Raw genomic sequence first — 18,580 nt, forward strand, 5'->3', positions numbered from 1 at the left:
CTTGGAGCAAACACATGCCATCATGCAGACCCTGAAGCTTAGCAGAATTGTGTGTGTGTTTGATCAAGCACTCTATGCCAAAGCTGCCGAGGTTATCTGGAAACAGGAGAAGTTCAAGAACATTATAATTAGAATGGGTGTCTTCCACACAATCTGTAATCTCTCTATCATAGGGAACAGATTTCAGGATGCAGGCCTTAGAGATCTGTGTGTTGAATCCGGTGTAATCGCTGAAGGATCAGTGTCTGGAGTGATGGACGGCCGGAGGTACAACAGAGCAGTGAGACTACACAAGCTGGTCTATGAAGCACTTATGAGGCTTGCATGGAAAAACTTCCTTCCATGGCTAGAAGAAAACCATGCAAGGGACCTTCACCATCTGGATGAAACACTGAAGAACATCACAAACTTTCGCATCAGTGTGTCGCAGGGATCCTTCGAAAAGCTCTTGGATAATGAATCTTGCACACTTACCCTGAAGCTCTTTCAAGTTTATCTTGAGACCCTCAGAAATGAACAACTCTCAGCATTCTGGATGTCATACTTGGACATGGTCGAGACCATGCTGGCCCTGGTTCGAGCTTCAAGAGAAGGCAACTGGATGCTTCACCTAGGAGCAATCCGACAGATGATACCATGGTGTTTTGCCTATGACAAGGTCAACTATGCCCGATACCTAACCTATTACTATGCCACAATGTCTCGGCTGCCCATAGAACACCCAGAGGTCCATGAATACTTCATGCAAGGTGGCTTTTCGGTCCAGATCGGTAGCAAGAATCCTTTTGGACGAATTCCTGTGGACCAGACCATTGAAGAGACAATCAACAAAGACACCCAGACACCAGGGGGCACAAAAGGCTTCAGCCTCAAAGTTGGAGCTGTTTCCAGGTTCTACCTGACATCAGAGTACCGCAGTATGTACTTGAGGCAGCTGAGGGCCCTGGTAGGCCAACAATATACTGACTTCAGCCATTCAGACCTACAGGTGTCTAGGATTAGAAGAGATGAAGCCGATGTCCAATCTTTCGTTCAACTGCTGGAGACAGGTTGGGTGAACCCCTTCAACAAAGAGCATAATGGTGAACTTATCAGTTTGTCAACAGCGACTGTAGCACCACCAGATGTAGCCAAAGACCTTCAAGGGGCATACAGTATAGGAGAGGATGCATATCAAACATTCAAGGATGAGCGTTTGGGTACCGATAAGCCAACTACATTGTTTCATGACAAGATGACGAAGAACAAACTTAAAACGTTCTCTAACATCCAAATGAAGACACGCAGACAAGGTCTTGGCAAGGAGGTAATTTTGAAGGCTGACAGAAACCTATTTGGCCAGATGATACTTGTAGCTGAGAACAGAAAGCTACAAATGAGTGATGTCTTGACTCATCCCCTGGGTCCATTGCCATGGGCACTTGCCAATGGTGATGGGTCTATCCGCAAGACCAACAAGGCTGCCCTCGCAAGGGAGTTGGAGAGGAATGCTCGTCCTGCAGAAGTGATCCCCGAGCCCTCTGCAACCATCATTGATGGGATGAGCCTGGTTCAGAAACTGAAGGGAAACAATGCAACATTTGGCCAGCTAGCAGGCACAGCAATGAGTCGCGCTATCCATGAGGGTGCTAAGAGCAAGCGCATTGATATTGTCTTTGACGTCTACAAGGAGACATCCATCAAAGATACAGAAAGAGTCAACAGATATGAAGGCACAGGGATCCATTTCAAGAACATTCAACATGGGCACAACATCCAGCAGTGGAAAAAGCTTCTAAGTAGTTCCTCCAACAAGGCAAGTCTCATAAAGTTTCTGGTAGAAGAATGGAAGGCGAAACACCACAGGGAGAAGCTTGAGGAGAAGGAGCTGTATGTCACATGTGAGCAGCTCTGCTTTAAGATCACCAAAGAACAGTGGGAAGAGGCTGCTGACCTTAAGTCAAATCAAGAAGAAGCAGACACACGCCTCCTTCTCCATGCTCTTCATGCAGCAGAATCTGGTTACAAGTCGGTCATCATCACTTCGGAGGATACTGATGTCATGGTCCTGTGTCTGGGCATGTGCCACAAAATCCCATCCCACCTGTTCCAGAAATGCGGTACACAGAACCGGACAAGATTCCTGGATATCACCACTCTGAGCCGAACATTGGGAGGCAGCGTATGTGATTCATTGATTGGTATGCATGCATTTACAGGCTGTGACACCGTCAGTGCATTCGCTGGCCGTGGGAAGATGACGACACTCAAGCAGTTGAAGATGAACAAGACATACCAGGATGCCTTTCAGGAAGTTGGTCGTTCATGGGAAGTGTCTACCGAACTTTTTGAGAAGTTACAGGAAATCACCTGCCACATGTACCTGCCAACTACCCAAACAACTGAGGTAAACAGGCTCCGTTATCAGCTGTTCTGTGCCAGACGTGGAGTGGTAGAGTCAAGTCAACTCCCTCCTTGCCAGGACTGCCTTTTCATGCATGCACTGCGTGCAAACTACCAGGCTGCGATCTGGAGGAGAAGTCTGCAGAGCCAGCCATGGGTTGCAAACCCAACAGACTGCGGTTGGATGATAGATAACGACGGAAAGCTTGTTGTCAAGTGGATGCAAGGGGCACCAGCACCAGAAGCTATTATACAGCTACTGTCCTGCAAGTGTGTGCGGTCATGTGAACTTCCTCAGTGTACTTGCCTCAGCAATGGCCTGAAGTGCACAGACATGTGCAGATTACAGACATGCCAGAACAAGGGTACTGAAGACGAGCCAGTAGAACAACAGTCAGATTCAGAGTCCGATGTTGAAGATATTATGGAGTAACATATATATATATATATATATATATATATATATATATATATATATATATATATATATATATATATATATATGCACATGACATGTTCAGTGTGTATTTACATAACTTGGATTAAATTTTGTTACAAATACTACATCTAGTCACTCCGGGTGGTACCGATATCGTCATATTTGGTTCTTGGCTCATGCTAAAATTCCTGTGGAACACCTAAAGGGTTAACAGTTTTTAAAAATGAGTTTTGAACAGCTTGAGGGGTGTAGTTTGCAAAATGGGGTAATTTATGGGTGGTTTCTGTTATGTAAGCCCCTTAAAGTGACTTCAGAAGTGACTTGGTCCTTTGAAAAGTGGGTTTTGCTGTAAATGTGAAAAATTGCGCATAAAACTATAAGCCCTATTACGTCGTAAAACAATAAGGTTTCATTTTCAAAATGATGCCAATATGAAGTAAACATGTGGGGAGTGTAAATTAATAACTATTATGGGGGGTATCAGTATTTTTGTAAAAAGCAGAGAATTTCAAAGTTAAAAAATTGCCGATTTTTCCAAAATTTCCGAATATTTAGCATTTTTTTATATAGAAAGGTAAAATATATTGACTCCCATTTAGCACTGACGTGAAGTACAATATGTCACGAGAAAACAATCTCAGAATGGCTTGGATAGGTGAAAGCGTTCCAAAGTTATTAGCCCATGAAGTGGCACAGGTCAGATTGGCTTAGGCACTTGGGTACAAATAGGCCTAGGGCTGAAGGGGTTAATAAGCTACGTATATGTAAGGGCTATCATATCAAAAAATAAACTACAGACATGCATCTACCTAAAAATACCAAAGAAAATTAGTCACTCCGGGTGGTACCGATATCTGGCCCGGCTCATGGACTATATCCATGGTTTTTTTCCCCTCTCCCTTTTTTTTTTCTTTTTTTTTCTATACTATGTTGTGCATAAATATGTGATTCTTCAGAATTTGTTTTAGTCTTTGCCTGATGAAGAGACGTATGTAGTCTCGAAAGCTTGCAATTTGTTACCATCTTTTCAGTTAGCCATTAAAAGGTATCAACCACTGAGGACTCTCAATTCTAAATATTTTTCTATACGACACCAGACACTTATAATGTACCCATGCAGGTTAAATACTCATCAATAAGTCAATTTACAGGAGAGCAATGAGTCAAAAAACACCAACAATACATTAATATCTCAATCAATTATTTTTATTTGGTAACAAAATACATAGCCATTTTTAAGTTACATGGGTCTCAATTAATGTTTTGTGAATCACACACAAAGTGTTAAAACATGACCCAGGAGGGAGCGTACGGGACTAAAAAATGGAACCATATACTCTAATAGTCAGACTATACCTAGTGACAATGCTGCAGCTCTAAAGTACTGTGTAATAGACTGCCATTTGCAGTTTCATTGTTCTACCGCAGCAGCGTCACCTATGTATTAGATAATACTCATGGTTCCTCCCTATATACATTGAAACAAAGGCAATAATTACCCATAATGAGGTCCCAAGTACGTTCCGACCTGCGTCAGTAACCCCAACGCGCGTTTCGCGTATCCGTGATGTCGTGATACATTGTGATACATTGTCGTGATACATTGTTTCAATGTATATAGGGAGGAACCATGAGTATTATCTAATACATAGGTGACGCTGCTGCGGTAGAATAATGAAACTGCAAATGGCAGTCTATTACACAGTACTTTAGAGCTGCAGCATTGTCACTAGGTATAGTCTGACTATTAGAGTATATGGTTCCATTTTTTAGTCCCGTACGCTCCCTCCTGGGTCATGTTTTAACACTTTGTGTGTGATTCACAAAACATTAATTGAGACCCATGTAACTTAAAAATGGCTATGTATTTTGTTACCAAATAAAAATAATTGATTGAGATATTAATGTATTGTTGGTGTTTTTTGACTCATTGCTCTCCTGTAAATTGGATTAGAAATCTCTAGAATCCATGAGGGTCTTTTGTTCCATTATTGTAAGATATTAGGCAAACGATTTAAGATAGGAAAATAATAAATACACATATTTGGATTCTCCCTCGGTGGATCTATCCCTCACTGTAAGCCTGAGCTTCTAACTCCATCTGGTAAAGAAGTAAGGATTTCTCGGTAATTATGCATCACAAATAGGACATATTTGATCTCATTAGAATGCCAACGTTAATACGAGATGAATGCTGGGTTTGTTATGACTATGACATGTGTTGTAGTGGAGTTATAGAAATTAGGCAAATTTAAGGTTGAATTACTAAGACTGAAGAGAGAGGAGGGTCTGGATAAGCCAGCCCTTTTGGTGATGTCACGGGCTGCGGGTTATAAGTGTCTGCCAGGCTTTGAGCAGTTAGTTTTTACCTGAAGAGCCTGTGTGAGTCTGATCTTACTGCTAACCCTGATGAATTGGGACATATGGGAACTCCGCCCACTAGCCTGGTTGCCTCAAATGATCTGACCACATGTAAGTGTTATTTGTTATTGTAATCCCTGTTTTTTATAATTACCTTGTACATATTTCAATTGTCTCTTCTGTAACATCCGTGTAATATTTTTTTTATATAAAAACACTGCCTTCTTTCGGAGTAAAATTTTTAAAATACTAGTTCGTTCTTCATGCTCTAAAACGTACTCTGTCTCCTGAAGGGAATTACGCTACTGTGTTGGGTTAGCTTCGGACCCGTTTAATCGAAGCTGGTGGCAGTGATACCGTACTGTGCCGGCCTTTGGGTGTCATTGTAGCGACTGCGGCGTTGATAATTATTGTTCCTGCCTGAGTGGGAGTAGTTTATCGCGTCGCTGCAGCGTGCCCAATAGCCAGTACATAGCAGGCAGCCTTTCTGGTGACCAATTACCCTAGGTGCAGTACCTAATCTGATCTGACAGTAAGGGGGGTGCCAGAGAGCTGCAAGGTTTAAGTGGAACTGTAAGCGGGATATTCATAGATCCCTGCAGTTCATGGTATATTGAAGAGCAGTGGGATACCTAAAATAAGCCCCTGCTGTAAACTAAGAGGTCAATAGCCTTGTGTGTGTTTTTTTATCACATTGTGGCAGTGGAGGGATAACTAAGATAAGCCCCCCTGCACATGTGATAGCCGTCTGTTGGTCTAAAGTCACCCCGATCCGTGACGTAGGGGTGACGGTCACGGTGTGAATCGTGACAGGAATAGATGGTGATGGGGCTGGAATATGAGAAGTCAGATGTGTCTTTGTTGTATTCTCTGCAGACGAGTCCTGACTGGAGACGTTGTCATGTCGGTCTGGGCCAGATGGAAAAGACGGGAAAAGTGAACGATTCCATCAGAAAGGACGTCAGTGGTAAGTCGTTATCTGTAACTCTGTAATACTGTAATCTCCCTTATGTTCTGCAGGACTGGTATCTAACACTATATGGCATCATATGGTGGTAATATCAGTGTTTGTCTTTGTGTAGAGATTTTTTGTTAACAGCCATCTGCTGAGGTTCTCCTACATCCAGTATAAGGATGCGTCACCATACTGGTAGGGTTACCTGGCTAGGGGACACCTCAGATGTTTCGCCTTCCCCCCTGAGCCAAACCCCTAACTACATCTGTGAAAGGCAACTTGGCATATATAGCATCAGATGAGTGAAGAGACTGGAGAAGTGCTTGTAAGCGAGTCTCAAAGACACGATTTGGCTATGAGACCGTTCACCTTTGACAGACTTCGGTGGTGGCCGATAAATTTAACTATGTTGCGCAATGAGCACTAACTCTAAAATTAAAAATCCCTCTGTGAAGAATGTTGGAGATATAATTTAATGTAAATCATTTGTATCTTATTTGGCATGGGATTATAAAACTCCCTTCCTTTGTGCATCTGTAACAGGACACCTGTCTCAGCAAGGGGTCCAGCCTTCTCAGCTTCAAAGAAGAAATTTACACCCACACCAGCTTAGCTAGTGTCCAAAATCCTACAGGAAGAGCTCCTGTTAAGCCCATGCGGTGTAACTACTTCATTCAGACAGCTAGGAGAATATGGATTTATTGTACGTCCTAGCCACACACCGGGTTACATTTTTGAGATCTCTGGAAAGGGCCGAATGCCTTCCAGGGTCTCGATCCACTCTGGCATGCCAGGGTGTGGAGATACGTAGAATTGATAGTAGGAGCCAGGTAGCAAAGCTTTGTTTGGTCTCAACGTGTAGCAGGGGCCAGGCCTGATTCAATGGTGCCCAAACTGCCTCCCTAGGACAGTCCATTAAGGAGTTATGACCCATCTTAGGTTTTGGCGTTTTTACCTGCAAGATGCAAAGGGAAGGGTAAAGCAAGGTCTATTGCTTTTTCTCTGGGGAGTTCATGACGACACATCGTGTGGGGAGAAGCCAGGGTATAGAGGGGACTAACAGCCTCCCATGTGGCAGCCCCTCCCCCACAAGCCAGGCCTTTAATCAAACTGGTGACTGACTCTTATATTCTGCATACTTTGGCCTACCACTATTGTATTTGAATTTGTAACCATTGTATATGTACAACCATTGTGTATATAGTGTTTTGTCAAGTGTGAGCTCAGAACAATTAAATATTTATTTCACCTTTGTCTGCTCTTTTATCTCAATCCACACGTCCATTTCTCGGCTTATCTTTTCATGCTACCGGGGTTGGTTTCTGGCCCGCTGTAATCCCGTTAATGGATTATATCCAAGGAGCAACCGGTGGCAGTCCTAGCAGGCTGGCAGTGCTTTCCTTCACTAGTGCTAGTAAAAGGGGCCCATCAGCCTACTAGGGTAGTGAGCAAGTGAGGTGCCACGTCAGTGACTGCGTGGGCCACATCCTCTCACTCCCCGTGCATTCCTAGGCCCTTGTGGACATGGGGTGTCTGGGAAAAACTGTGCTACGCTGACCTTACGCGCCCCCGGGGGGTGCAGAACGTCACGTTGGTGCAAGTGAGGAGAGCGTACCACATGATCCATCGGACGTAATGGTGACGTTAGGCGGGGTAGCGAGGTGCGGCTTCATCACACCCTCTGTTCTTCTTCTTTTCAACAGAGAGAATTTTTAAGATATAAATTACAAAGGTGCTTGGCTTCACAAGAACTCTGCAATTTTAGTCATTTATGATGTTGAGATGTTGAGAAAACCTCCTTAAAAAGTCACTTACATCGATTTCTGACCTGACTGACGTCTTTTAATACTTGAAACATTTGCCCTTTGAACCTAATACGAGCAGATGTACCTGCAGTCACTGATGACGTCGTCAATGAGACGGGTGACCAACTTGTCCAGGTCGTATGGGGAACACTTTGCTTTATTTGCAAGGTGAACTTTCTCCAAGTTCCCTTCCTGCAGACAGAAAAGGATGAGATAATCACAAGGAAAGTGCACCACAGACAAATCACAGCCCCTCTCAGCATGGGCATATCCTAAACTACAAGAAACATACAGACGGAGGCAATAAGGAATTAAACGTTCCAGCGCAGTGACAATCTGAGATACCAAATGTGTCGGTGATCGTCACCACTAATGTCACAGTTCATTCAAGTATCAGTCTGAGATAACGCTCATGAACGGAGAACAGGGAACTTACAGCTAATTAGTATCAGAAAACATCAGTAAAATCAGAAACCTTTACAAAATGATCCACGTCTTACCAGAGTGTCCACAGCATGAAGGAGAATGTTCTGTGTATCAGTCCTGTACCAGATATCTTCCCAATAAGAAGAAAGGACAACAACAGGCTTGATATTGCCCCATGGGAGGTAGTAATACTGACAGCCTAAAATAAAAAAAGGTGGACAAATTACAAAGTCATGTAAGCAATAGAAAATACTACCCCCTAGGTAACTACAATAATACTGCCCCTATGTACAAGAACATAACTACTATAATACTGCCCCTATGTACAAGAATATAACTACTATAATACTGCTCCTATGTACAAGAATATAACTACTATAATACTGCTCCTATGTACAAGAATATAACTACTATAATACTGCCCCTATGTACAAGAATATAACTACTATAATACTGCTCCTATGTACAAGAATATAACTACTATAATACTGCCCCCTATGTACAAGAATATAACTACTATAATACTGCCCCTATGTACAAGAATATAACTACTATAATACTGCCCCTATGTACAAGAATATAACTACTATAATACTGCCCCTATGTACAAGAATATAACTACTATAATACTGCTCCTATGTACAGGAATATAACTACTATAATACTGCCCCTATGTACAAGAATATAACTACTATAATACTGCTCCTATGTACAAGAATATAACTACTATAATACTGCTCCTATGTACAAGAATAAAACTACTATAATACTGCTCCTATATACAAGAATATAACTACTATAATACTGCCCCTATGTACAAGAACATAACTACTATAATACTGCCCCTATGTACAAGAACATAACTACTATAATACTGCTCCTATGTACAAGAATATAACTACTATAATACTGCTCCTATGTACAGGAATATAACTACTATAATACTGCCCCTATGTACAAGAATATAACTACTATAATACTGCTCCCTATGTACAAGAATATAACTACTATAATACTGCTCCTATATACAAGAATATAACTACTATAATACTGCCCCTATGTACAAGAATATAACTACTATAATACTGCTCCTATGTACAAGAATATAACTACTATAATACTGCTCATATGTACAAGAATATAACTACTATAATACTGCTCCTATATACAAGAATATAACTACTATAATACTGCTCCTATGTACAAGAATATAACTACTATAATACTGCTCCTATATACAAGAATATAACTACTATAATACTGCTCCTATGTACAAGAATATAACTACTATAATACTGCTCCTATATACAAGAATATAACTACTATAATACTGCCCCTATGTACAAGAATATAACTACTATAATACTGCTCCTATGTACAAGAATATAACTACTATAATACTGCTCCTATATACAAGAATATAACTACTATAATACTGCTCCTATATACAAGAATATAACTACTATAATACTGCTCCTATATACAAGAATATAACTACTATAATACTGCTCCTATGGACAAGAATATAACTACTATAATACTGCTCCTATGTACAAGAATATAACTACTATAATACTGCTCCTATATACAAGAATATAACTACTATAATACTGCCCCTATGTACAAGAATATAACTACTATAATACTGCTCCTATATACAAGAATATAACTACTATAATACTGCTCTCTATGTACAAGAATATAACTACTATAATACTGCTCCTATGTACAAGAATATAACTACTATAATACTGCCCCTATGTACAAGAATATAACTACTATAATACTGCTCCTATATACAAGAATATAACTACTATAATACTGCTCCTATATACAAGAATATAACTACTATAATACTGCTCGTATGTACAAGAATATAACTACTATAATACTGCTCCTATATACAAGAATATAACTACTATAATACTGCTCCTATGTACAAGAATATAACTACTATAATACTTCCCCTATGTACACGAATATAACTACTATAATACTGCTCCTATGTACAAGAATATAACTACTATAATACTGCTCCTATATACAAGAATATAACTACTATAATACTGCTCCTATGTACAAGAATATAACTACTATAATACTGCCCCTATGTACAAGAATATGACTACTATAATACTGCCCCTATGTACAAGAATATAACTACTATAATACTGCTCCTATGTACAAGAATATATCTACTATAATACTTCCCCTATGTACACGAATATAATTACTATAATACTGCCCCTATGTACAAGAATATAACTACTATAATACTGCTCCTATGTACAAGAATATAACTACTATAATACTTCCCCTATGTACAAGAATATAACTACTATAATACTGCCCCTATTTACAAGAATATAACTACTATAATACTGCTCCTATGTACAAGAATATAACTACTATAATACTGCCTCTATGTACAAGAACATAACTACTATAATACTTCCCCTATGTACACGAATATAACTACTATAATACTGCCCCTATGTACAAGAATATAACTACTATAATACTGCCCCTATGTACAAGAACATAACTACTATAATACTTCCCCTATGTACACGAATATAACTACTATAATACTGTCCCTATGTACAAGAATATAACTACTATAATACTGCTCCCTATGTACAAGAATATAACTACTATAATACTGCCCCTATGTACAAGAATATAACTACTATAATACTGCTCCTATGTACAAGAATATAACTACTATAATACTGCCCCTATGTACAAGAATATAACTACTATAATACTGCCCCCTATGTACAAGAATATAACTACTATAATACTGCTCCCTATGTACAAGAATATAACTACTATAATTCTGCCCCTATGTACAAGAATATAACTACTATAATACTGCCCCTATGTACAAGAATATAACTACTATAATACTGCTCCTATGTACAAGAATATAACTACTATAATACTGCTCGTATGTACAAGAATATAACTACTATAATACTGCCCCTATGTACAAGAATATAACTACTATAATACTGCCCCCTATGTACAAGAATATAACTACTATAATACTGCCCCCTATGTACAAGAATATAACTACTATAATACTGCTCCCTATGTACAAGAATATAACTACTATAATACTGCCCCTATGTACAAGAATATAACTACTATAATACTGCCCCTATGTACAAGAATATAACTACTATAATACTGCCCCTATGTACAAGAATATAACTACTATAATACTGCTCGTATGTACAAGAATGTAACTACTATAGTACTGCTCCTATGTACAAGAATATAACTACTATAATACTGCCCCCTATGAACAAGAATATAACTACTATAATACTGCCCCTATGTACAAGAATATAACTACTATAATACTGCCCCTATGTACAAGAATATAACTACTATAATACTGCCCCTATGTACAAGAATATAACTACTATAATACTGCCCCTATGTACAAGAATATAACTACTATAATACTGCCCCTATGTACAAGAATATAACTACTATAATACTGCTCGTATGTACAAGAATATAACTACTATAGTACTGCTCCTATGTACAAGAATATAACTACTATAATACTGCCCTCTATGTACAAGAATATAACTACTATAATACTTCCCCTATGTACAAGAATATAACTACTATAATACTGCTCCCATGTACAAGAATATCACTACTATAATACTGCCCCTATGTACAAGAATATAACTACTATAATACTGCTCGTATGTACAAGAATATAACTACTATAATACTTCCCCTATGTACACGAATATAACTACTATAATACTGCTCCTATGTACAAGAATATAACTACTATAATACTGCTCCTATATACAAGAATATAACTACTATAATACTGCTCCTATGTACAAGAATATAACTACTATAATACTGCCCCTATGTACAAGAATATGACTACTATAATACTGCCCCTATGTACAAGAATATAACTACTATAATACTGCTCCTATGTACAAGAATATATCTACTATAATACTTCCCCTATGTACACGAATATAATTACTATAATACTGCCCCTATGTACAAGAATATAACTACTATAATACTGCTCCTATGTACAAGAATATAACTACTATAATACTTCCCCTATGTACAAGAATATAACTACTATAATACTGCCCCTATTTACAAGAATATAACTACTATAATACTGCTCCTATGTACAAGAATATAACTACTATAATACTGCCTCTATGTACAAGAACATAACTACCGTACTATAATACTTCCCCTATGTACACGAATATAACTACTATAATACTGCCCCTATGTACAAGAATATAACTACTATAATACTGCCCCTATGTACAAGAACATAACTACTATAATACTTCCCCTATGTACACGAATATAACTACTATAATACTGTCCCTATGTACAAGAATATAACTACTATAATACTGCTCCCTATGTACAAGAATATAAGTACTATAATACTGCCCCTATGTACAAGAATATAACTACTATAATACTGCTCCTATGTACAAGAATATAACTACTATAATACTGCCCCTATGTACAAGAATATAACTACTATAATACTGCCCCCTATGTACAAGAATATAACTACTATAATACTGCTCCCTATGTACAAGAATATAACTACTATAATTCTGCCCCTATGTACAAGAATATAACTACTATAATACTGCCCCTATGTACAAGAATATAACTACTATAATACTGCTCCTATGTACAAGAATATAACTACTATAATACTGCTCGTATGTACAAGAATATAACTACTATAATACTGCCCCTATGTACAAGAATATAACTACTATAATACTGCCCCCTATGTACAAGAATATAACTACTATAATACTGCCCCCTATGTACAAGAATATAACTACTATAATACTGCTCCCTATGTACAAGAATATAACTACTATAATACTGCCCCTATGTACAAGAATATAACTACTATAATACTGCCCCTATGTACAAGAATATAACTACTATAATACTGCCCCTATGTACAAGAATATAACTACTATAATACTGCTCCTATGTACAAGAATGTAACTACTATAGTACTGCTCCTATGTACAAGAATATAACTACTATAATACTGCCCCCTATGAACAAGAATATAACTACTATAATACTGCCCCTATGTACAAGAATATAACTACTATAATACTGCCCCTATGTACAAGAATATAACTACTATAATACTGCCCCTATGTACAAGAATATAACTACTATAATACTGCCCCTATGTACAAGAATATAACTACTATAATACTGCTCGTATGTACAAGAATATAACTACTATAGTACTGCTCCTATGTACAAGAATATAACTACTATAATACTGCCCCCTATGTACAAGAATATAACTACTATAATACTTCCCCTATGTACAAGAATATAACTACTATAATACTGCTCCCATGTACAAGAATATCACTACTATAATACTGCCCCTATGTACAAGAATATAACTACTATAATACTGCTCCTATGTACAAGAATATAAGTACTATAATACTGCCCCTATGTACAAGAACATAACTACTATAATACTTCCCCTATGTGCAAGAATATAACTACTATAATACTGCCCCCTATGTACAAGAACATAACTACTATAATACTTCCCCTATGTGCAAGAATATAACTACTATAATACTGCCCCCTATGTGCAAGAATATAACTACTATAATACTGCCCCTATGTACAAGAACATAACTACTATAATACTTCCCCTATGTGCAAGAATATAACTACTATAATACTGCCCCCTATGTACAAGAATTTACCTACTATAATACTGCCCCTATGTAGTAGAACATAACTACGATAATACCACTCCCTGTGTACAACAATAGAACTACTATAATACTTCCCCTATGTGCAAGAATATAACAACTATAATACTGCCCCTATGTACAAGAATATAACTACTATAATACTGCCCCTTTGTACAAGAATATAACTAGTATAATACTGCCCCCTATGTACAAGAAAATAACTACTATAATACTGCCCCTATATACAAGAATATAACTACTATAATACTGCCCCCTATGTACAAGAATATAACAACTATAATACTGCCCCTATGTACAAGAATATAACTACTATAATACTGCTCCTATATACAAGAATATAACTACTATAATACTGCTCCCCATGTACAAGAATATAACTACGATAATACTGCTCCCTATGTACAACAATAGAACTACTATAATACTGCCCCTATGTACAAGAATATAACAACTATAATACTGCCCCTATGTACAAGAATATAACTACTATAATACTGCTCCTATGTACAAGAATATAACTACTATAATACTGCTCCTATGTACAAGAATATAACTAGTATAATACTGCTCCTATGTACAAGAATATAACTACAATAATACTGCACCTATGTACAAGAATATAACTACTATAATACTGCCCCTATATACAAGAATATAACTACAATAATACTGCTCCTATGTACAATAATATAACTACTATAATACTGCTCCTATGTACAAGAATATAACTACTATAATACTGCCCCTATGTACAAGAATATAACTACTATAATACTGCTCCTATGTACAAGAATATAACTACAATAATACTGCACCTATGTACAAGAATATAACTACTATAATACTGCCCCTATATACAAGAATATAACTACAATAATACTGCTCCTATGTACAATAATATAACTACTATAATACTGCTCCTATGTACAAGAATATAACTACTATAATACTGCCCCTATGTACAAGAATATAACTACTATAATACTGCCCCTATGTACAAGAATATAACTACAATAATACTGCCCCTATGTACAAGAATATAACTACTATAATACTGCCCCTATATACAAGAATATAACTACAATAATACTGCTCCTATGTACAATAATATAACTACTATAATACTGCTCCTATGTACAAGAATATAACTACTATAATACTGCCCCTATATACAAGAATATAACTACTATAATACTGTCCCCTATGTACAAGAATATAACTACTATAATACTGCTCCTATGTACAAGAATATAACTACTATAATACTGCCCTATGTACAAGAATATAACTTCTATAATACTGCCCCCTATGTACAAGAATATAACTTCTATAATACTGCCCCTATGTACAGTAATACAACTACTAGATTGGAGTATTTGAGTAATCTATATGAGTAGTACCACACTGGTTTCCCTTAGCCCGGAGAGCACAGATGTGGTGTTATGACGGTACATGGCACTGGTGCGGTATTTTCTGCCCACTACGTCTTCTGACGGGTGACTTGGGCTGCAGTTATATACTGTATATTATTGTATGTCGTAATTTCTTCTGCTGGGAGATCTGCACATTATGCAGGAACAGCTCTGGAGTCATTAGCCCAGGACTCGGCGTCTCGCTGAACGTGCCGTATACACTCTCCAGGTTTGCCGCCATCAGTTTATTTATGACCGTCCGGCAGATTGTGCGCAGCTCGTTTTCTGAGCACGGCCGCCCTGCAGATTACTGACACGTCGTACACTCACCATCGAACACCGCTCTGCTGTACTGCGTGGTGGAGGCCAGGGGGAGGCAGGTGGTGTCAAACTTATTGCCGTAGTTCCCAATGCTGACTTCAAACTGGATGGCGTCATCTACATCCTGGAGCATGGACGCCGAGTAGAAGGCGGCGAACAGGCAGTACTTCCTCCTCCGGAGATACTTCTGGATGATACAATGATATGTCTGCGGTGTTATTATACATAGGTGATCGGCTCACACCATGATAGGCGTCAGGACCGCAGCTTCCCGAAAGGCGGGTGAGCAACCAGCCATTACCAGATACAAAACTAAGACAAGGGCGACAATTTATAGGGGTTTTATGGTTTCAGAATAACCCTATCCCTCGGCTGCAATTTGTTTAAAAAAATCTATCTGAGCGTTACTCCCCCTCCCCAGGTCCGGTGCTGAGTCTCCAAGGCTGTCCATGGTGCAGCAGTGGCGTCCTATCAGCAGCCAATCATTGAGCTCGGTGGCTCTGATGGAGTTAACGGCACTAGCGACTTCAAGCCGCTGAGCTCACTGATTGGCTGCAGCGACGTGGACCTGACGTCAGACACTGGGAGTAGCAGCAGATATTCAATGCTGGACCCGGGGAGGGTGAAAAAATAATTGTTTGATGTTTTTTCATTTATTGCAGTCCAAGTACAAACTTATGGAAGCTGTGAAGTAGCAAAACTGGTCTTCCTACTAACTGGTCGTATTTTCATCTAAACGATGAAGACCATCAGGGTGCCCACTGGTGCCCACCACTCTCCGCCACCTCCCAGTGCGCAACAGTGTATCAGGAGGACCCAAAAGGTAGTTACAGGCTAATATCCAACATTAAATTCCCCATGCCCTTTACCAAACCGCCAACCATGTAATTGTATGAGAATCCTCCACTGGTGGCAGATGTTAGGAGAGAAACAAGGGTCAAGCGTGTCGGATTTCAACATGGCCAATCCTATAAATTCCTGAGCCATCGAACGAAACATGAGGCAGCACCTTATTCTTATTTCCCAATGACAGCACATGGCCGGACATGCAGGAGTATGGGGAAGTCAGGAGAAAGAGGCGTCAACTAAGGAAGCATCTAAGGTCTACGGCCAACCTACATCTTACTGACCATTACAATTAGACACAAAAAAAACTTGTCGGGATGTGATACAGTGAAGACCACAATATAAGAAGATCTACTATCAAAAGACCAAGCTAAAATTGTGGGATCTTTACGACAATGTAACGTTATTACTAGCGCTGTTTTATCACTTTCTAACTCCCAAGGTTTTACGTAGGATAGTTCCATGAACACAAGACCGGCTCCAACACTCGTAGCCCCCAGGATCCATCACATAGTCCATCAAACCTCCCCACAACTGTAGATTTGACTTGTACAAACAATCAGAACATAATTGCTCCTTTCCAGGTGGAATTCCGACTTGGAGAAGAAAAAAAAACATCCGCAGCCCAATTACGGTAATTTCGGTCTTCCTGATTAAGAGTGAATGTTCCAGTCCACAAATCATTCCCAGGTAAAGGGTAAGAAATCATTGAGGGGGGATGGAGGAATTACCAGATGTGCCTCCTGCTTTACGGAAGTCATTTCATTCAAGAGAAGCTGTCATTACCTCAACGCGTAAGATGTCATCGGAGGAGATGTCCTCCACCTTCTGTTCTGTGTGTTCCACCAGTTTGGTCTCCAGCTCCAGCAGGACACGTCCTCGGTAGGCGACTCCTTCCCCCTACCAGACAGAAGAGAAAGGCCAAAGTATGGGACACGCGGTGACTTTATAGAGAGAACTGAAAACTGAGAACAGTGGTGGATGAGCCAAGACGGCCAAGAACTTCAGGAAAGAAGTTTCCCAGCAGCGTCAATCTCAAATTGTGGCCAAAAAATGACTATTAAATTCCCTATAGTGGTGGGAATGGCATCTTACCCTCCCCATATTGAGCTCTTCATAGGGATCCGGGAATCCTGTAAACTCTCTCGGACTTCCATAAAGGTTCACGTAACACGGTCCGAAGGTTGGAAGGAATCCCAAAGTGTCATCAACTAGAATCAAAGAGACCACGGCCCAAAATGACAATCATGGAAACAACAACCCCAAGATGTAGTAATATTTATTTCGTAACATACCCCCAAGGGTCACCATCATTACCCTGTACCCCCAGTGTCAGTGTCACTATCCTGTACCCTAAGTGTCAGTGTCATCATCCTGTACCCCAAGTGTCAGTGTCATTATCCTGTACCCCGAGTGTCAGTGTCATTATCCTGCACCCCGAGTGTCAGTGTCATCATCCTGTACCCCCAGTGTCAGTGTCATTATCCTGTACCCCCAGTGTCAGTGTCATTATCCTGTACCCCCAGTGTCAGTGTCATTATCCTGTACCCCGAGTGTCAGTGTCATTATCCTGTACCCCGAGTGTCAGTGTCATTATCCTGTACCCCGAGTGTCAGTGTCATTATCCTGCACCCCGAGTGTCAGTGTCATCATCCTGTACCCCCAGTGTCAGTGTCATTATCCTGTACCCCCAGTGTCAGTGTCATTATCCTGTACCCCCAGTGTCAGTGTCATTATCCTGTACCCCCAGTGTCAGTGTCATTACCCTGTACCCCGAGTGTCAGTGTCATCATCCTGCACCCCGAGTGTCAGTGTCATTATCCTGTACCCCC

General features: G+C 39.3%; 1 protein-coding gene across 3 annotated transcripts in view; it reads right to left on the reverse strand.

Annotated features, from left to right (window-relative positions):
* The window catches only part of DYSF (dysferlin), a 441,189-nt gene that overhangs the window by 265,400 nt on the left and 157,209 nt on the right, over positions 1 to 18,580 (reverse strand). For all 3 annotated transcript variants that reach the window (XM_077280344.1, XM_077280346.1, XM_077280345.1), the window contains exons 18-22: positions 17,844 to 17,959; positions 17,535 to 17,648; positions 15,912 to 16,089; positions 8,443 to 8,567; positions 8,028 to 8,134 (exon numbers count right to left, since the gene is read on the reverse strand). In XM_077280344.1, coding sequence (XP_077136459.1) covers positions 8,028 to 8,134; positions 8,443 to 8,567; positions 15,912 to 16,089; positions 17,535 to 17,648; positions 17,844 to 17,959 — 640 coding nt within the window. The remainder of the gene's footprint in view (positions 1 to 8,027; positions 8,135 to 8,442; positions 8,568 to 15,911; positions 16,090 to 17,534; positions 17,649 to 17,843; positions 17,960 to 18,580) is intronic.

This window comes from Ranitomeya variabilis, chromosome 1, assembly GCF_051348905.1.
Source record: "Ranitomeya variabilis isolate aRanVar5 chromosome 1, aRanVar5.hap1, whole genome shotgun sequence".
In the NCBI taxonomy this organism is placed as follows: Eukaryota; Metazoa; Chordata; class Amphibia; order Anura; family Dendrobatidae; genus Ranitomeya; species Ranitomeya variabilis.